General features: G+C 45.2%; 1 protein-coding gene across 1 annotated transcript in view; it reads left to right on the top strand.

Moving 5' to 3' along the window:
* The first annotated feature begins 6,356 nt into the window (after positions 1-6,356).
* The window catches only part of RCL1 (RNA terminal phosphate cyclase like 1), a 32,733-nt gene continuing 18,415 nt past the window's right edge, over positions 6,357-20,674 (top strand). The window contains exons 1-6 of the mRNA XM_040580013.1: positions 6,357-6,544; positions 9,070-9,141; positions 10,001-10,176; positions 15,832-15,906; positions 17,167-17,291; positions 19,789-19,914. Of these exons, the coding sequence (XP_040435947.1) occupies positions 6,397-6,544; positions 9,070-9,141; positions 10,001-10,176; positions 15,832-15,906; positions 17,167-17,291; positions 19,789-19,914 (722 nt within the window). The 5' untranslated portion in view covers positions 6,357-6,396. The remainder of the gene's footprint in view (positions 6,545-9,069; positions 9,142-10,000; positions 10,177-15,831; positions 15,907-17,166; positions 17,292-19,788; positions 19,915-20,674) is intronic.

Below are 20,674 nucleotides of genomic sequence, written 5' to 3'. Positions count from 1 at the left end.
TCACCAATTTGCGGCGAATGAAGAGACGGGACATAGCCTGATGCAAGCAATGTCAATTTATTGTACAGAAGCACGAGGTTTTATAGACACTTTCAAAAGCTGCACATTTTAAACTAATTGGTTCTTGAAGCTAAGCCTTGCATACTAGGCAATCCCTGATTGGTGGTTAACTACCAGCAATTAACTGCTGGTAGCAAGGTGTTACCTTTCCTTGGCGCCATCCTTGGCGCCATCCGTCTCCCACTCCCCTGTGCTCTGCAAACATGCCTCATCATGTTAATTGTTGTGTCTATTCACACTCCTTGTCCTCCCAGGGTTCGTGACCTACAAGCTCAAGCACATTCCCCTCAGCTAACTGATTGCCACGCATGGTCCTAGTTTCCAGCCCGCTCCTGCATACCAGGAAGGAGGTTTTCTAATGTTTGGACCAACTGCTGAATCAGTTGTGTCACTTCAGGTCTACTTGTGCTGCCACAGGTCTGGGAGGAAGCGAAAAGCCCGTTATCGGCTCTGCAAAGCATAGGTACAGTCATTCCTGGCTTCCTCCAGCCATTTATACCTCCACCAGCACTGTTAGCCTTTCACAGCCTTATAGACATCACCCTGGGGCAACATGAACTCTGACACTCACAGCTTTTGCCTCTTTCTTTTTGCCCAGCTTGCATTTATTTACTGTCGGAACTTCCTGTTCTCCCTTCCTTGATCCCAGCTAGATAGTTACTTTTTCCTAAAGAAAACAGAGAGTCTTCCCCTACATTGTGTAAACTCTGCCCCAAAATAGATAGCCATTGATGTCTTCTAGGAATTTCACAAAGCCAGGCCACCAGTTTACTGAAGTGAAAATGCACACTGACTCCTCTACTGCGCTACTCAGTCTTCAGCTTTCCTCATCCCACTCTGGAAACATATTGTGCTCTTCCAAACCTGGGAAGATCCACCTACCCTTCCCTCTGCTGCTTATTTCTTAATTTATGCCCGTTCCACACACCCCACCTGTAGAGGGATTTTTAAAGGACTGAGGACATACGTTACCATTGTGCGGGTTGGACAACCCAGGCCTGTTAGTTGAAGCTGCAGAGCAACTTTAAATTGCCCTTGGAACAAGCAGTGTGAGAAAGAAAACACGCTATGCACAAACAAGAAGCCAGGTGCGGAGCAAGTCCTGGGAACCATGGAATCCGCACACTCTGATCAGGCGCCTGCAGCATGCTCACCAGTCAGCGACAGGGACGCCCGCGTGGCCAAAGACTTTTATCCAATCACCTGTGTGTAAAGTCGTGTGAGTGGTTGGTTTAAGTTATAAACATGACCTGTTTGTTTAATAAAGTGAGCACGGCATGTAGCCATATTGGTGTGATTGTCATCACTTGGCCAACTCTCCATGGTGGACCCTCTTCGCCCACCCTCTTCTAAACAGATCCAGCTGAAGAATGCAGGACCTTATCTTAATCCTCCTTTGCTTGACTAGAAAGCCTGACAGTTGTAAGATTTGACCTGTGGCAGCTATCGATGTTGGCTTTTCTCATATTTCTTTCATCATGTCTCTCTGCTAGAATTCAGGGGAGAACACGTAGTCGCTCAGGATGTGCACAGAGCACAGATCAAGATCAGGATTTGTTTGGGGCCTTAAAAGTGCTAGGAACAGAAGTAATAGGACAAACAGCTGTCTGTACTATTGCACTACCACCCTTGCTCAGCCAAGGAATTTCAGTTTGCTGTTTTCTTGCCTCAGCCAGCTGAGGAGGAAACAGAGTGGGCTAGTGTAGGACAGTGCTCCAGTTTATTTAAAACAAATGAACAAACAAAATGCAGCAACTTTATTCACAGTTCTTGTGGGAACTATTGTGTCACAGGGGATATGAAGAGCTTGTGAACCTCTCATGGGTTAGCACCAATTATCTGCTGTGGACTCTCACTGCTAAAAAGCGTGCACAACTATAGTAGTATTGATCTTATTTCAAAAAAGACCTTTGTGAAACAGATGGAAGTTCTCACTGAGTGACTACTGTGATGTCCTGGTGCCTATAGCCTTGAAACACTACTCACTGCCACAATAAATATGTGACTAAGCAGGCAAAATATGTTGTAGGCTGCAGCCAACCTAAAGGACAGAACAAAACCGTAACACCACAGAAATCTCATTTCAAACTTCTTCTGTGCTTTTATCTGCCATAGCAGCTTACAGAAAGGCAAAACTGGCTTGTTATAAGCTAGTGTGTGATTCAAAGGCATCATGTGTGTTTCAAAGGCATATTTTATCTGCAATCCAGAACAAAACACAAAAAAAAACAAACACAGATGTATGAAAAACATTTGTAGGCTTAAAAGCAGAATAAGGCATATAGCTAAAAAATACAGAAGTTACCCATTTAAAATTGTCACAGCACGTTTAGCCAGGGACAAGTCCTGGTTTGGGATACATGCTTACTGCAAGATCCAGTAATAATCTAAGTGTAACTAGATGAAATCACTCATTTCACAACAGGAAACTGTACAGGAAGGTAACTGTCAGGCAATTTCCATAGCTACTAGTAAAGACAAAGTTTCTTTCTTGAGAACCATACTAGTCAAATTGTGACAGACACCACTATACTAAATTTGGCAAGGGCTGCAAAGAAGAATAAGAATGGCTTTTATAGGTACATCGGCCAGATGAGGAAGATTAAAGAAAAGACACCCTCTGTGGTAAATAAGACAGAAGAGCTGATGACAACCCACATGCAGAAGGCTGAGGTACTCAACAATATTTTTGCCTGTTTCCAATGGCAATCTCTCTTCCCACTCCTCTCAAACTGCTGAACTTCAAGACAGAGACTGGAGCAATAAAGCCCCTCCCATTATAGGAGAAGATCAGGTTCACAACCACCAGAGGAACCTGAACATACACACATCTATGTGAGATGCAGAGAGATACATCCCATGGTCCTGAGGGAACTGGCTGGTGTAGTTGCCAAGCCACTCTCCATCGTATCTGAAAAGTCATGGCAGACAGAGAAAGTCCCCAGTGACTGGAAAAAGGGAAACATCACATCCACTTTTTAAAAAGGTAAAAAGGAAGACCATGGGAGCTACTGAGCAGTCACCCTCACCTCTGTGCCAGGTAAAGTCATGGAGGACATCCGCCTGAAAGACATGTTGAAACATATGGAAGAGAAGGAGGTGGTTTGAAACAGTCAACATGGCTTTACTAAGGGCAAATCCTGTCTGACTAATCTAGTGGCCTTTTACGACGGAGTAACTGCATCAGTGGACAAGGGAAGAACTACAGATGCCATCTACCCAGATATAAGGCCTTTGATACAGTCCCCCATAACATTCTTGCCACTAAATTGGACAGATACGGTTTTGTCAGATGGCCTGTAAGATGGATAAGGAACTGGCTGCTTGGCTTTCTCCAACAAATTAAAGTCAATGACTCAGTGCCAAAGCGGAAACAGGTAATGAGTGGTGCCCACAGCGGTCCGTACTGCAACCAACAATATTTATTATCTTCACCAACAACATAGACACTGGGATTGAGGACACCCTCAGCAAGTTTGCAGATGACACCAATCTCAGTGGTGCAGTTGATTCACTTGAGGGAAGAGATGCCATCCAGAGGGACCCTGAAAGGCTTGGGAAGTGGGCCTGTGTAAGCCTCATGAAGTTCAACAAGGCCAAGTGCAAGGTCCCACACCTGAGTCGCTGAGATCCCCAGTATCACTACAGACTGAGGGATGAATGAACTGACAGCAACCCTGCAGAGGAGGATCTGGGGATACTGGTGGATGAAAAACTGGACACGAGCCACCAGTGCGTACTTGCAGCCCAGAACCTGGACTGCACAAAGAGCAGCATGGCCATCAGGCTGAGGGACATGATTGTCCCCCTCTGCTCTGGTGACACCCCACCTGGAGTAATGTAACTGGCTGCTCAGGGGTCCCCAGCTCAAGAAAGGCAAGGACCTGAGACAGCCAGTCCAGAGGAATGTCACAAAAAAGCTCAGAGGGCCGGAACACCTCTCCTGTGAAGACAGTCTGAGACATTTGGGCTTGTTCAGCCTAGAGATGAGAAGGCTATGGGGAGACCTTATTGTGGCATTTCAATATATAAAGGGGCCTTCATGTTGGAAAAGTTCACAGTTAGTGGCAGAGAACAAAGGGATGCAGCACAGCTTATATACACTTATCAAATCATTAGTCAATGTCCAAAGTTCTTCAAAGTTTCCTTTAGTCTTGTCAGTTCTGCAAATCCATGGCCTGACTCTGTCCCAGGTGATTCATTTATTCGGTTCCAGTCTCTGCCTTGGTTCCAAGGTCCTTCTTGGATCACGATCTTCTTTCTGCTTCCTTTAACTCACACAATCCTTCAAGCACACTTAGTCTTTGAACAAGCAATTCCTATTCACATATATTAATTTTTCTAAAAACACCTGTGTTTCTGAGAGCACCTGTGTATACAAATTGATCATCTATTGTTTCTCTATTCTCCTACTGATTAACTTGACTAAATTTTAAACCAGCCTTGGATTAGGGCTATACAAGGGACAAGGCCTGGTTCTGCCATTTAGCAGCTTCAGCACTTTAAATTGCTTAATTCAAAATACATTTTCTTTAACACTTATAAAAATATGGAGAGAGAAGAGTCTGTAGTGGCAGAACAAGGGGCAATAGTTTTAAACTGAAAGAGGGTAGGTTTAGTCTGGATATAAGGAAAAAAGATTTTATGATGACGATGCTAAGCCACTGTATCAGGTTGCCCAGGGAAGTCTGAATGCCCCATCCCTGGAAGTGTTCAAAGTCAGGTTGAACAGGGCTTTGAGCAGCCTGGTCTAGTGGAAGGTGTCCCTGCCCACGGCAATGGGGTTGGAAATGGATGATCTTTAAAGGTCACTTCCAACACAAACCATTCTATGATTATATGATGCATAGCTTGTAGATTGATTTATCAAAATAACAAATGATCCTTATGCACACCAATCAGAAAAGCTGAGTCAGCAAGCAGCTAACCGAAGGAGGTCTAATTCCTGCACAATTCCTATAAAGCATCCCTATCATGATTAAAAAAAGGGTGGTTTAGTCTCTGGGAAACAACACTGAGGGGAAAAAAAAAAAAAGTGTTGTTATTTGTAAGGAAAATTATCAGACTTTTTCTGTTCGTGGGTGATGATACCAAACCGGAGATCCTGTTGACTCTCTTGAGGGAGGAGAGGCCTTGCAGAGGGATCTGGATAAACTGGAGCACTGGACAGCCAACAGTGACATGAAAGTGACAACTCAAAACGCTGGATTCCACACCTGGGACAGAGAAATGCCAGGCACAAGTTCAAACTGGGAGAGGAGTGGCTGGCGAGCAGCCCTGGGGAGAAGGCTCTGGGGGTGCTGGCCGGCAGCAGGCTCAGCGTGAGTCGGCCACGTGCCCTGGCAGCCGAGGGGCAAAGGGCACCTGGGGGACACCAAACACAGCGTGACCAGCAGTGGAAGAGGCGACCAGCCGGCTGCGCTCAGCCTGGCGCAGCTGCACGCGGGGTACTGTGTGCACCAGCTCTGGGCCCTCCGCTTCAGCAGGACGTGAATTCAGGCCCCTGAGCGCATCCAGAGGGCAACAAAGCTGGTGACAGGGCTGGGAGGAATGTCCCGTGAGGGGAGCCTAAGGCTTCGGGCTTGTCCAGTCTGGAGAGAAGGAGGCTGAGGGGTGACCTCGTGGCTCCCTGCAGCTCCCTGAGGAGGGGAAGTGGCGGGAGGCGCTGAGCTCTTCTCCCGGGGACCCAGCGACAGGACAGGTGGGAACGGCTCAAAGCTGCGCCGGGGGAGGCTCAGGCTGGGCACTGGGAAGCACAGCTTTACCCAGGGGGTGGTCACACCCTGGAACAGGCGTCCTAGAGGTGGTCAGTGCCCCGAGCCCGTCAGTGTTTATGAGGTGCTTGGGCAATGCCCTTAACAATGTGCTTTAACTCCTGGTCAGCCCTGAAGCGGCCAGGCAGCTGGGCTAGGTGACAGTTTTAAGTCCCTTCCAACTGAAATATTTGATTCTATTCTATGAAACTTCTGTGTACACGAGAGTAGCCTAGCAGTTGGCACTGTCACACCACTCCTGTAAATCCACATTTCTTTTAAAATGCAGAAGGAAAGCTTCGCTCAGCCTCTCCTTTAGGGACAGCCGGGCGCTGCCACGGCCGTGGGGCAACGGCAGGCCCGGAGGCTGGGCACACTCGCCTCTCCGCTCACTTACCCTACCACAGCCCGCGGTAACGGGCCAACGGGGCGGACGGGCAGCACCGGGCCGGCTGGACACGCCGCGGAGCAGCACCCCCGCCCCGCCCGCCCGCCGCCCTGCCCCGCCCCCTGCCCCTTGACCCCGCCGCTGTCCCCGCGCTTCCTGTTCCCAACCACGTGGGCGCGGCGGGGCGGCGGCGGCATGGCGGGAAGCGCGGCCGGCCAGGCGCAGTGCCTCAGCTACGCGGGCTGCAACTTCCTGCGGCAGCGGCTGGTGCTGGCCACGCTCAGCGGGCGGCCGCTGAAAATCCGCAAGATCCGCACCAGGGAGGAGGACCCCGGCCTCCGCGGTGAGCGAGGGGGCATCGGTGGGGGAGAGAGGTCAGGGGTGGGGGGAGGCGGAGCCCCGGCGGCGGCCGTGCCGGGGGCTGCTGCCGGGCAGGGGCGGTCTCGCACGGGGAGCGGGGGCAGCCCCAGACGCTTCCCGACGGGTCCCGTCAGGGGTGCGGGGGTCCCGACCGCATGCCGGTGCCCCCCGTGGAGCAGCCGTCTCCCCGGGGCAACCGCACAGCCGGTGCGGGCGGCGGGCCGCCGGTCGGGCTGGCACACGTGGGCGGCGCGGCCGGCGGCGTGGGAGCGGCGCGGGGCGGTGACAGGCCGAAGCGAGGAGCGCGTCCCCAGCCCGCCGGGCTCCCGCTCGTCGCTCAGGCGCGGAGCCGGCGGGGGAGCAGTGCCCGCTCGGCCCCGCAGCGGTGCCCCCGCGCTGTGTCACCCCCGCCGGCCGGCCGGCAGCGGGGCGCACCTGGGACCGGCGTTTGTGCCAGCCCGTCCCCGCCGCCGGGCGGGGCTGCCCCGGTCCCCGCCCCCTTGCCGGGACGGCTCGGTCCGCTCCGCGGCGCCCCGGGGCGTGCGGGTGGGGGAGCGGGGGGGCGAGGGGTGCCGGGCACGGACCCGCTGGCCGGGCTGCGGGCGGGCGGCGCTGCGAGCCCCGGCGGCTGCGGGAGCGGGCTGGCAGCTCCGGCCGCCCCGTCCCGGGAGCGCGGGTTCCCGCGGGCGCGGTGGGTCAGCTTCTGTGCCTTGAGGTTCATCGGTGCCTCGCCCGAGCCGTGGTGAAGGTGAACGGCGTGAGCTCCTTCTGCGGCCCCTTTCCGCAGGCTCCCAGCGTGCGGGTCCTCTGCGGGAAGCCTTGCCCAGGGGCACCCGCGCCGTTCCCAAGCGGGACCTGTGGCGCCCCAGAGTAAATGGAGCAGAGGCGAGAGGATGGGGGCTGAGGAAGAAACATCACTGTGGTCTTCAGTTACTTTCAGGGCGAGGTGTGAAGTTCAGCACAGGGCAGGAGCAGGACCAGCACAGATGCTGCTCTCCTCCTGAGGGAGCTTCAGTCTATAGCTAGAAATTCTCCTCTGAAACTGTAAAAACATTCTTGTCGACTTGACTTGATACTTGCCATGACCCAAAGTATTTATTACCACCACGGGATGATTATTGGTGGTGAAGTTTGTAGCTTTTGTCTTGGCTTTTTTTTAAAAGGTGTTTGAAGTACCTTTTTCAAGTAGGGGTTAAAATGTAGACTGTGACTGTAACAGAAAAGTAACAACAACAAACACTCATCTCTGTTGGTGATTAAACATGCAATTCTCGCTGCTTTTCATGACTGGAACATTTGCAATGAAAACGTTCTACAGCTTCGTTCTCCTAGAGGGAAATGTTTATTTGCAAGGATGCACTCTTGCACTGGAAGAGGTCCCTGTCCTGTATTAGAAACTTTTAAGTTTAGGGATTATAAGAGAGAGCAGAACCAGCATTGTGTGACTGGGGCATCAACCATCTAACAGTAGGTAGCCCTTCAGTTTATATATTTATTGCTTCCTGGAAGCTTACATGAAAAGAAAAATCTGATTACTGTTGAAGAAGTAACACACAGTTATTGTTAAGGAAGCGCTGCAGCTTACCAACTGTTGTACAGGTGGTTTGTCCTTAAAACTACCTGGGTTTTGAACTCTGCATATGTTCACGTATTTTCCTTGATACTGAGTCAGTACCATCTTGGGATACCTGAATGCTAGAATACTAGCATTTTTTTTTGTTGTTAGGTTTTTTGTTGTTTTTTTGTTGGGTTGGGTTGGTTTGGCAGAGGGTGGTGTTAGATACACTTGTCTTTTCCCTTGTCTCTGAGGAAGAGTACACACAAACAATAGGAACTGAGGAATTTGTTCTACCCAAACCGCTATAGTGTACACAGTAAGCAAGAAAGGAGGCGATGGGGAGACTTGCATTTCTCTAGCCTTATTAGGTCAATGATAGTTTTGGAAATGTAAAATTTGAAAGTCTGTGGATAGCTAATTGTGTTTGTGGACAGCTGTGCAGCAGCAGCACTTCACATCTGAATGTCCCCTTCCTTTAATGAAGACCTTTACAGAGGATAATGAGAAGCCATTACTAGCTTGTCATGCTTAAATATAAAGGGCCTTTTTGGCTAGGATTTGTATGTTTTGCTTCATACTGAGCAAAGTGTAAGTTGTCAAAGGTATTATCCTGGGCTTGAGTGATCCTTCAGGTCACTGTGGTCAGAATTGTCAACTTGTATCACTCACTGTGTGCTGGGGAGGGGAGTCTGGCTAACCCAGGGGTCACATCTGGGGGCGTCTTGACTGATTTGAGATGCCTGTAGGCTCAGTTTAACATCTCTGTTTTTTTTATAGTGAATTGCCTTTTCTTGTGTGGTAGAATGACACAGGTTGGAGAGTGAAGGTAGCGCTACTGTCATGAAAGGCAGGAAAGGGAAAATGTATGAGTATGGTGTTGAAGTTTTGTATTTTTTTCCAGGGGAAAAATTAAAGGAACGTTAAAATTCTGTCGCTGTTCTACCCCTTAGATTTTGAAGCAAGTTTTATTCGCCTGATTGACAAAGTGACCAATGGCTCTCGGATTGAAATAAACCAAACAGGTGAGGTCTCTTTTCTCTTCTTCCTCTCTTCTGGTCTTCTGGGCTCTACCAGTTGCTGCTATAAAGTCACAGTTTTGGCTTGATGGAGATAAGTGTTCAGATACCATTCGCTGAGAGGTTTTGTAGTAACTGATTGCACGCAAGAAGAGCAGTGCCTCACCATAATGCAGAGAGTTGAGGAAACTGTATTGCTCAAGGGTTGGAGTTAGTATTTTGTTGGTATGAAGGATTTTGTGGTGGGGGAAGGTCCCATTGAGCCACAGTGCATTTTTGTAGAAGGCAAAGTTGGTCTTCTACAAAGGCAAATTCTGAACAGGACTGCTTGCCTAGTCATGCTCAGAAAAGAGGTTGGTTTGAGCAAGAAACATCCCACATGAAAATCGCATCTGGTTCTTGTCCTTTTTTTTTCTTTCTTTTTTCTTTTTTTTTTTTCTTTTTTTTTTCTTTTTTTTTTTTTATTTTTATTTTTTTTCTCCCAAATGGTTATGGTTGGTCAGTAAAGCAGATGAACTACCACCAGATATGTCCAGACAACAATGACCCAATGGTCTGGTGAAGATTAGCTGCTATGGAGGACGATAATTCCTTGTATCAGCATTTTGGAGATTGCTAAGAGATCCTTTATTTTTGGAGAGAAGGGGAAAGGAGGAGAAATTATGTGCAAGCCAGCCAGCCAGCCACTCATATGTGTTTTTATTTATTACTGCAGACATGGAAATGGCATGCTGGAAATGCTACTGTAAATTCTTCTGCCTCCAGTTTGCCTATATACATCATTGCGAAGTGTCTTTATGTTGTAGTAATGGGCAGTGTGCTGACAGCACTCTCATTTGGTTTGGTCCCCTGGCATCTTCCGCAGGTACTACCTTGTATTATCAGCCTGGTCTTCTCTACGGAGGCTCGTTGGAACATGACTGCAGTCCCAGTCGTAGTATTGGCTACTGTTTGGAAGGTCTGCTCTGCTTGGCACCTTTCATGAAACATCCATTGAAGATTGTCCTGAGGGGAGTAACTAATGATCAAGTAGATCCTTCGGTAAGTAGTAAGATTTAAGTACCAGAGGAGGGCTATTTAAATAAACCCAAAATATTAGGAAGAAGTGTCTAAAACGTGTTGCATTTTTATCATCTCTCACATCCAGAAATATCCAATGTTACTGCATGTCAGAAAACTCTCTGAACAAAATAAGCATCTGCTAAACTGTTCCCTTTCTGCACCACACTCTAAACTGCAGTTTATAATCTACCTTTTGGCTTCAAGCTTTGTACTACTTCTGTCTTCTTCCCTGGAAACTCCCTTTAAATGCAGTGTCAGGCCCTGCCACTGGTTTGCTTCTTCTGTTCTCTATGAAATTAGATGAGTTGTTTCTCCTTCCCCACATAAGTCTTTACTGTAAGAAAGGGAAATTGAATTCAAGATTTGAGTGTGACAAGGAAGGAATCTTTCTTTTCTGTTGGAAGATGTTAGAAATAGAAGTCACATGACAATTACAAAATTACAGTAGCAAAAATTTGTAATAACTTATTCCTCAGTAAAACAGTAGAAGGTTTGGTAGATCAGATGACTATGAAATGCTTGCCTTATGTTACTGCTCATTAACAGTCCTTTGTTTTAACAGTGTTTTTACAAAAATGAGCTATGGATAACACGGGATTAAAACACTGAAATAATGGTTAGTGGTTATGCTGGTTGGTTTGTTGTGGGTTTGTTTTTTTTTTTTCCTCCCCCCCAAACATAATGGCTTTTGGAGGGCAGCGCCACTGTTTACCTTTTGAATGGTGACTGGAAAGTGCCTGAGTAGGTTAAGGAACCATTGTTATCTGAAAACTTCACCAGTTTGAATTAATACAAATGCTATGAATTATAAGTGCAGATATTACATGAACCTGTAAGTCCTACTGGTATTTACGGCTTGTCAACTGCTTCTCTTGTAGTTTAGAAAACTTGTTCTCTCATGTGTGGACATGAGTCAAAGCATGGTTCAAGTGGGTTATACACAGAACTGTCAAAAAAACCCCAAAAAACAAGTAAAATGGGAAGCATGTTATGCTAACCTTTCAGTGGCCATGATTAAAAGTACTTAATAGAGGTGGCAAGTAGTAAGAATCAAAGAAGTCTCTTTTGGTTGATTGCATGTTTTCAATCACAGTGCAGAAATTCTTGAACAATTTGGAGATGAAGACAGTCCAATCTTAACATTGCTTTGAAGTAAGTTTGGACCCTCATCTAAGCAACTGACTTCATTCTGGGAATTACCCCTTTTCAGGCATCAGCCATATGAACCAGTAAAGATGAAAAAAATTTAGTTGAAACAGGTGCAAGAATTTGAGCCCGTTAGTTTGTGCTTGGAAGAGGGCTTGTACTGACTGAAGCTTAGACACAGATGGGTGTTGGTGTACATCAGCTGAATCACCATAACTGACACTTAAGTGTAAATAAAATGCAGATGTGCAACTAAGGAGTTACACCTTAAGTTCATTGTGCTGTAGAAGCACAACTCTAATTACTGTGACTTAACTAGCGTAGTAATTTTTTAAGTGATGATAACTGAATACCAATTCCTAAACCTGGTTTATGTCTGTTTAACTTGCCTGAGTAAGCATTAAGCCTGGTGCACACTAATAAACTACTTCAATTAATTTTACAAGATAAAGTATGTATAGCATGTAGCTCTGCTGAGACTAAAAGCACAAGTTTAAGTGCTACCCTAAGTGATTATTATGTGCTCAAGTAGAAATTTGGTTTTAAATTGATCTGAGCTTTTATTTTTCAGTAGGCAGGAGGTGTTTAGAAACTGGGTGAACATTTGTTACCTGTGCTTGCCCAAAAAGGGATGCCTAGATTTGTCTGTCAATCCGCACACTTTCTGGCTTTCCAAGGAGAAGGGGGAAAGGCAAACCAGTGTGAATATATTGTGGGTAGTTTAAAATGGGCAAGGAGTTTTCCTTGCTGATGTGCACGTAAGAACCTCCCCATCTCAACTTAGTAGGTACAATAGGCAAGGCCTGCTCATTTGCTGTGGAGTCTTTTTATTGTTTTTCTTTGTAAAAGGGATACCATGTTTTGTAAACATGTGTCTTTTATGTTGGCTGAACTCTGTGGGGTGTAGCCTTGCATGAGTGCATCCAACATCTGCAGATAAATGTACAAATCCACATATGTGTGTGTGAAAATACGTATTTGCATACACACACACACATGATCCTATAGCACGCCGGTTGTGCTTGGAAGAAGGTAGTCCTGCCCATCCTCCTTCCATACCTCCTGCTTTCAGCTGCACAGTCCTGTGTACTCCAGCACCCTGGACACTTATCAGAGCCTCCTCTAAGCCGGTTCAACTGACTGGCAAAATGGCAGAGAGCTGTACCCCAGCATTTTCTGGTGGAGGCGTCCATAAGCCAAGTAGCAGGAAAGCGTGTGCAGCCAGAGAAGGCAAACCTTTCCCTTGTCGTAGCAGTAAGCACGTGAGCTGACTCACCGGGCTTTCTGAAATGCACTTTCAGCACTGAGCTCTCAGCTTTTACACAGCCTCAAAAATACCTGTTGGATGTGATTTTTGTGTTGCGGGTTTGAGATTGTTCTTTGCCAGAGAGCCCCTTGTCAGGAGGACAAAGGGGAACATGGCAGGTCTCCTGCTGTGGGGAGAATGGAAATGGTTAAGGCAAGAGGAAGGGTGATTTCTAGAGGATGGGTTGTGGAAGAAAAGACCAGCTGAGTTCAGTGAGGCATGGGTCGGGCAGAGTTCCTGGAGTATAAATAGTATGTCGTTACGCTAGCATTTTTTTATATACGTAATAGTCTTTCAGCGTGTTGCAGTGGAAAGCTCTTTGGCAGCTGGGACCATTCTGAGAGAATACTGTGGCCACTGAAATACAGGGTAACGTGCACTTGCTCCAGGTTGGACTGTGGTGATAATAGTGTGTGATAATCCTAAATGAGTAAGAAGGGTTCTGCTTTGCTCGTGCTTGTCAGGAAGAGATGTGACTTTGGAATACTAACCTGAACTGTTCACTGGCAGCCTGCATTTGCGTTATGTTTTTCTGCACACTGATGAGACCTGACCATGTAGCTTGTGAGTCTAGCATACAATGTTGAGGTAGTTTCAAGCTTCTCTGTATAGAGAGTATGTATGCAGTGGGTATCTTTGCAAAGTGCCTTTTTGAAGGGAATGGAGGTAGCACACAAATAATAGCTCTTATTTTGCTTTCCTTCTCTGCGTGTTGTTGGTCTGACAGACACATAGCTGATTTTAGAGTAATGGTTCTTAATGTTTGGGTTTGCAAGTGCTGAATTTTTTTTTTACAGCTGTGCTGTGGGGCTTTCAACTGAAATAATTTTGGTGCTGCCATGAGACTCACATGTGAAGTTTTGGCTTGGGAGCAATAATCAATCTGCAATGTTAATAAAAAATCAGCAGGTGTCTCTAAACAAGCAGTTTTTCCTACTAACTTTTCTGTCTCTCCCTGCCCGCCCCAATTTGCTGAACTCTTGTTTCACTCTTCCCTTCCCAAGTCTAGGTCCTTGTCCCCAGAACATAGTCCTGTATGTATGGCAGGGATAAATGCTGTTCTGTGCAGTGCTAATGCCTATGCAGGCCAGGTAGCACCTGCCTCTTTCCTAGGCAGCCATTTGTTGTAGGGTCTGTGTCTGGGTTTTTGCAGCTTTGGACTATCTAAAGGATTCTGCAAACCACTAGAAGTTACTTTTTTTGTTGTTTAATCATTGTAGATTTCCTTAAAGGAAGGAGGTTTGTATTTATGTTAGTTTGTAAGCAAGCAAGCAATGTCTGTGGGATTTAGGAAGTTGCTGGCATTTGTGGTAAGGTATGCCCGCAGTTGTACGATGCATTTGCTTTAGTACAACTTGGTGTTGTGCTCTTTGCTCTGGGAATGGAATAACTGGCCTTCAAGGGGAGCTGAAGGATGGTTTTATGACTGAATATTGGCAAGAGACTGGAAAATATGGTTTTAAGTCTCAGTTCTGCTACCATCTTGTGATTTCCAGTGAAGTACTTAACCTCCCCTGCCTGACATCCCATTTGTCTGCTAAGCAAAGCAATCTTTTCCACTTCTTCAAATACTGCTTATTACCTTCTCTATTGAAGCTGCAAATCTGGAACAGGCAGTCTCTTACTATATGTCTGTCTGCTACCTGGTAAGTATTGTGCCTGGAAGTTGGGGACTAAAAACTACGGCAAGGCTTGAAATTTTTGGGAACAGACGAACCAGACTCAAAGTTGATGCAGCTTCCTAGTGCTGGTGTAACATGCTTTCTCCAGAGTTACAGACTTCAGTCCAAAGAATTGCAAAAGTGGAAGTGGAGGCGGAAAAGGGAGTTCCTAAGCTACACAGAGAAGCTCTTCTTTTTTTACTGGTATATTTTGTTTCATAAGAAAGGATAAATATTGTGTGACTTTAATGTGAACCACATCAGCTTGTTGGAACTTCTGTTGGTGGTATTCACCTGTGTCTGGGTATGTGCACATGCATGTTAGTAAAGGTTTTTGCTCTAAAAGTCAGTTTTGTGTGATTAATGAATACTACTGAGGGGCTGAATTAAGGTAGCCTGGCTGTAAAAAATATAGGATATATAAATATAAAAAATTAATCTTTGACTTAACAGGGTTTTTTTAATGAAAATGTTCAAATATTGATAATACCATTAAAACCAACAGCAAATGCCTCCGTGTAAAGAAGAAAGTTTGTTGGCCAGCAGGATTTAAAGAATGAGAGTTGCACTCATAGCTACTCAGGTAGCTCTTTAACAGGTTGTTCACAGTTTGTATTTGACGTATGTGCTAGTACTTCCTCAGTGGCTCACATTCTATGCAAAACAGAGAGAATGAAACTGGAGAATTGTGGTTCCTGGCTGAAGGCAGGGGAAGGAAGGTGCTTTTTTTCCTGCCTCCTCAGCTGCTGTCTACCACATGCCGGTTTCCTTCACCTGAATTTAGTTCCGCTTTGGTCATGCTGTTCTGGTCCTGTCTCTCCCAAGCTGCCTGTCTTGGGTAGCTGTGTGTGCTTTTGCACTGCTAAATATTTTTTGTCACCTTTGGTGATACTACTGAAGTTTCAACAGGGGAAGATGATGACAGTCACTGTTGTCTTGGGTCAGCAGCTGGGAGGGTCAGCAATTAGGAGGAGCAATGCCAAGGAAAATCCTGTTCAGACCTGGATCTGACAAGGATCTGCCTCAAAGGGAGTACACGGGTGATGTGTCACCCAGTTCAATCTTCTAAGTATTTCCACAGATGTTAACCTAGAAGTTTTTCAGAAACATGAAGCTCTTGACAGAAGGGTGAGGTTCTTCTTGCCACATCAAGGGTCTGCTCCAAAATGCAAAGGTTATTGTAATCATCATTTACTTAGCTGTAGGATTTTTTTAGCAGTGACAGAAGATTATAATTTTTTCAATAACTGTGTCCAGAGAAACAAATGGTTTAGCTGAACCATAATAGAAGTAAAAATCGGGCCGAGGAAGAAATCCAGGATAGGAAATTCCATCTGCCAGTAATTTGTTCTAGCAAATTTTTTGAGTAGTGAGACACTGTGGTGGTGTAAGAGTAGCCAAAGGTTTCTTTTACATCGTTATGTCTTCCCACAGAATACCTAGTACGGGGGAGCCTTTTTTTAAATTAGTGACTTAAGTAACTTCCAGTAAAGAGTCTGCTTTTAATTCTGTGTTCTATAGGTAGATGTCCTTAAGGCAACAGCTCTACCCCTACTGAAGAAGTTTGGAATTGATGGTGAAAGTCTGGAAATCAAGGTAAGACAATTTGTTGCTTTCTTTTCTAGCACATGCTGAAATGATGCTTTTGCACTGCTTCACAGGGCCATGTGCTTGCTGCTGGTGTCTGTCTCTAGCAGATGCCCAGTTGTAGCTACACACGTTTATAAAACTGCCTTTTGTTCTTGACGTGTTTTGGCACACCAGCCACACAGTGATTGAAGTTATTGTAAGAGACATGTAAAGGCTATGGCTAGAAAGGGTAAGGAGAAAGTAGTGACTTTTCCTAGTCTCCTAGATCTCCACAAACTAAGAAACCTTTCTGCTTTCTTGTTCCTCTTCAGTTAATTTAATTTCTTTTTCTTTCCGCTTGCTCTTCCTGCCCTGTGCTTAGGCTTAGGGAGTGATAGTAAAATCTTTTGCCTCCTTCACCGATAGAGGAGCTGGATCCGTGTTTGCGTGATTGAGGCTTGCTTCCAGTATGGAAAATACAGGAAAGAAAGTTAGAAAGACTAACTTTTCACAGGCCCAGTAAGTCTGGATGTAGAATAGATTTCTTTTTTTTTTCTAGGCTGGAGGAAGAAACTATAGCTTTTCAAAGTTTAAGAGTGCTCATTTGAAACACTTGAAGGCCCTAGCTGCACTGCCAGTCTTCGCTTGCTCTGCCAAGCGCCGTGCAGGTGCCTCCCTCCACCCTGCCCGTGGCCCTGGGGCTGTCAGCCCCTGCTCCAGCAACCCTGTGGCAGGGACAGTCTCCACAGCCCGGCCCGGCTCAGCCGTGGACCCCCTGAGCCAGACCCACCCACAGGCCCATGTACCATCCCCGTCCTCGTGGATGTTGGCTGGGGTGGTGGGACAGGGTTGGGCTGGCCAGGCCTTTTTGTGGGACTGGTCTGGTCCCCCGTGTATATACTAGGCATCAAACACTTCCAGACGTCCTTCAGCAGTGAGGGACAGACGGTACTGTTGGAGTTGAACAGTCTTAAGGCGAGGCTGCCTTCCTGGAAAAGGTGGTGGGGTTTGGTTTTTTTTGGGGGGGGGTGTGTTTTGTTGTCTAGTGAGAAGCCATGTCCTACTGTACTTGAAAGAGAGGAGGGAAAAAGAAATCAATTTTTGCTTATAGGTTTGGTGCAAAATCGGTTTCTGTCTTTAGGATGTCTTTCTCACCTGTGTTCAGGTAACACCCCTACTGATAACATTTTATTATACGTGAAATAAATGCTGTCACTTTTGAGCATGTAAATACATTCCATTGTGCTCTTTACTAACCTGCTTTTGTCCCTCCGTTATTGTTTCTAGATCAACCGGAGAGGAATGCCTCCCAAAGGGGGTGGAGAGATACTGTTTGCTTGCCCAGTGAAAAAGGTCTTGCAGCCTATTCAGTTCACAGACCCTGGCAAAATCAAGCGCATCAGAGGAACTGCGTATCCTTTATCTGTTTGTTTTTCTTCTTTTAAACAAATTTGCCTTTAAAAAAAAGTGTCCCAACTTGAAATTACAGAAGTGCACCCATGTTGCTGAGCGTGTGTCCAGGTAATATGGGGTGACACGAGGATCACACAACTAGGTTTTAGGACCACTTCTCAAAACTGCTGTGCTCACAACAGTGCTGTTCAAAAAGCTATTAGTAGATAAGTAAATAGATTAAAAACTGAACACTACTATTTAAAATATTTCCAATAGCAAGAAAACATTAAAACACCTTCCATGACGTAATGTAGCAGCACCAAGAGGGATCTTACCTGTGTGTAAATCCAGTAATTACAAATGCAGTTTTGTTATACATGGCATAGGTAGCATCTTGGCTGTTAGTGAGTCCAGCAGGATGTCAGATGGGAGCTTAAATCTTAGTTCAGTTTACACCTCACTGCATGCATGTGAACTGAGCTTTTTGTTGTGTTAATGAAAATAAGTTTGTTAGCTCTTCACCTTCAGTAGTACCATTGGAGATGGAAGTGGTGGAAGTTGTACTTCTGCACAAAAAGCACAAAATAGTGTTGTGAAGTACTCACTTTTGCAAACGGAACTGCACATCTAGTTAACGTTTTTGTTGGTGGGGATTTTTACTTTTTTTTTTTTGCTTGTGTTTTTTTTTATGGTATCTGTCATGAATCTGCTGTCACTGTAGGAAGAAAGCAGGTACCTTACAGGTAAGATACTAAATGTTGTATTTCATGAGGTCCTGCTCTCTTGAGCATTGGCCAATTTGTAGTTTAATTTGTGATTATGAGAGTCCCAAACATGATCTGGCTTTGATTACCCAAAAGGAAAGCAGGAATGGGAACAGTTTTCCTGCCAGGGGTGCAGACTAGCAGCCTGTTCTCCTTTTACTTTACAGCATGCCATCATAATTGTGTGTGAGAACAGGACACTTTGACCTCTGTTTCCAGTTGCAGCATTTGGATGAGTACAGCGTTGCCAAGTGAGAGCAATTTTACTGAGTGCATATGCTGTAGAATGAAAACAAGGCAGCTCTTTGTGCTTTTGCTGGTGTTTGTCATGGTCTTTCCATGAAGTAAGTAATTTCTCTGTGCCCCTGTCCACCTCTGTAGTAAGTGGCTCTATCCTGTTTCTGTGTGAAGGAGGAAGCAATGATCACGGCTTTAGTGCCGTCTTTCTAAATCTGTGTTAGTACACAGCACCATTCTGGGCCACTTTGACTGGATTTGGTCAATGTATGTCAACTACGGGTTTTTGAAATTCCACTTTTCATTAGGTTTTTCTGTATTTTTTTTTTTTTCAGGGATGAAGGTTTGAGTAAGCCTGGTGAGAGGCAGTCTCAGTTTAGCCATTAAGTGGTCCTTCAAGCCAGCAGAAAACAAAACATCAGGAAGGATAAGTTGTTAGGTCTTTTATGTGTGGGTTTTGTCCCTTCAAGATTCACCTGGGCAAATCAGCTTCCTTCACAGCTGAGGAGTTTGTGTTGCAGCAACCTTTTATAGTCATCCAAAACACTGAATGTACCAGCCATGCAGAACAATCAGTTTTCTGATTATGATTTACTGGGTTTGCCCTTAAGATCTTAAAGCCTTTGGTTTACCTACTCCACAAGAGAATGCAATAGAAAATTGTAGAAAAGGAAAATTCCTTTCTGCTAGCTGGGAGGTTTGCTTCATTGCTGTGTGCATGTAGGTGCGGATGGGTTGTTAAATGTGCAGAGCCTGAGTCTGAATTATGATTGGGGTGGAATTTGGAGTACAGTGTACATTGGAAGATCTGTTGGGAATACCACTGAAGCAGCACCTGAGTAAAAAGGCAGAAAGTGAGTTCGTCTCTTGTGTTCTGCGAGAAGATGGATTGGGGTAAGCAGGAAGGTGGTAATTTCCTGGAACTATTACCTTCAGATGTTGAGTGACTAGAGGACCAGTGAACTTGATAGCCTCACAGCACTGCCAAATACTTGGAAAGAGCAAATATTTTTTTCATCATTATTATTTTCAAATTAATTTATTTTTTTTTTGTTAAAACATTTTACCTACCCAATTTCTGTTTGATAGAAATGGGAAGACAGAATTTCTTGCTGATAATTCAGAGAAACTTCACCCATCACTGTCTTTTGATAGTATATGAAGAGCAGAGCATGCAGGACTTCTTCTGTCACAAGAAAGCACAGGATGACAGAACAGCAGTTTAGAATTATTGAAGTGCGTTTTTAAATAGATATTTACCTAGTCATAATAAGCTGTTCTGCACATGTTCTGTCTACCTCGCTTCAAGGTATACCAGTGAAAAAACTGTAGAAAGCACTTATACACACATACTTCTCTAAGTACAGGAAAATGGACCAGTACTCATGAATGGTTGTATAGGACAAACCCACATTTTCCAAAATAGTATGTTGGAACCTCTTGGCCACTTTTGTCAGTCTCTGGTTTAAATTTCTTTTGTGACCACAATGAATTCCTTAGCTCAGAAATGTAGATACTCTGTCAGAGTGTCACCACAGATGGCAAACAGAATGGTGGAATCTGCAAGGAGCATCCTGAATAAATTCCTACCAGACATTTATATCTACACGGATCATATGAAAGGGGTCAGCTCTGGAAAGTGAGTATCCACTAGTCACAGGGAACAGAAACGTAGTTCTGTATTTGTTCATCTGCTAGGGTATTCTGATCTGTAATTAAATAGAATAAAACTGAGTATTAGACCATAATCTTACATTTTGCTGACTTGAAATAAATATTCCTCACACGGAAAAAATGGAATTATTAACTAGATAAGTTTGTTTTACTCTTGGTGCAAGGATAAAACTTGTGTGTTTTCTTAAACAAAGAATGTCATATGTTACTGCCACTAAAGACAACTTGAGCTCTCCTCAGTTTTAAACCTGTTCCTCTGAAATGAGATTAAGATGAGAGGTGCCATGGTATGTTGTGAAAACCAGCATTGAAACTTGACTGTACACCTTCTGATGGAAAAGGTGGTAGGGACAAAACTGTTTCAGAAACTGAGCTGTATGGGTTGTCCTCTGCTTTACATAAATAGCTGAAGGAGTGTCCAGCGAGGACTGGAAAATAGAGACATTCATTTACTTCCACAGATTTTGTTCACCAGCAGAACACAGAAGTGGTGGATGTACGTCAGACAATTGTACCGATAATCTGTCAACTTTGTTGGCCTCTTACCACTTTTCATTGAGATTGAAGGAGGTTTGGGTAACTAATTTTTGTCTTCTGTCTGTATGCTCAAATCCAAGCATGAACATTTTCTTTCACTGTTGCTGCTTTTTGAATTTTACTACCTTAAGTAAAACTGATTAGGTTTCAAAGTTAAACAAATCTAAAACTCATTGACTCGTTCTTTT

The sequence above is a fragment of the Falco naumanni genome, chromosome Z, assembly GCF_017639655.2.
Source record: "Falco naumanni isolate bFalNau1 chromosome Z, bFalNau1.pat, whole genome shotgun sequence".
NCBI lineage: Eukaryota > Metazoa > Chordata > Aves > Falconiformes > Falconidae > Falco > Falco naumanni.
Note: the sequence above shows the minus strand (reverse complement) of the source record. Positions and strands in the feature narration are given on the sequence as shown.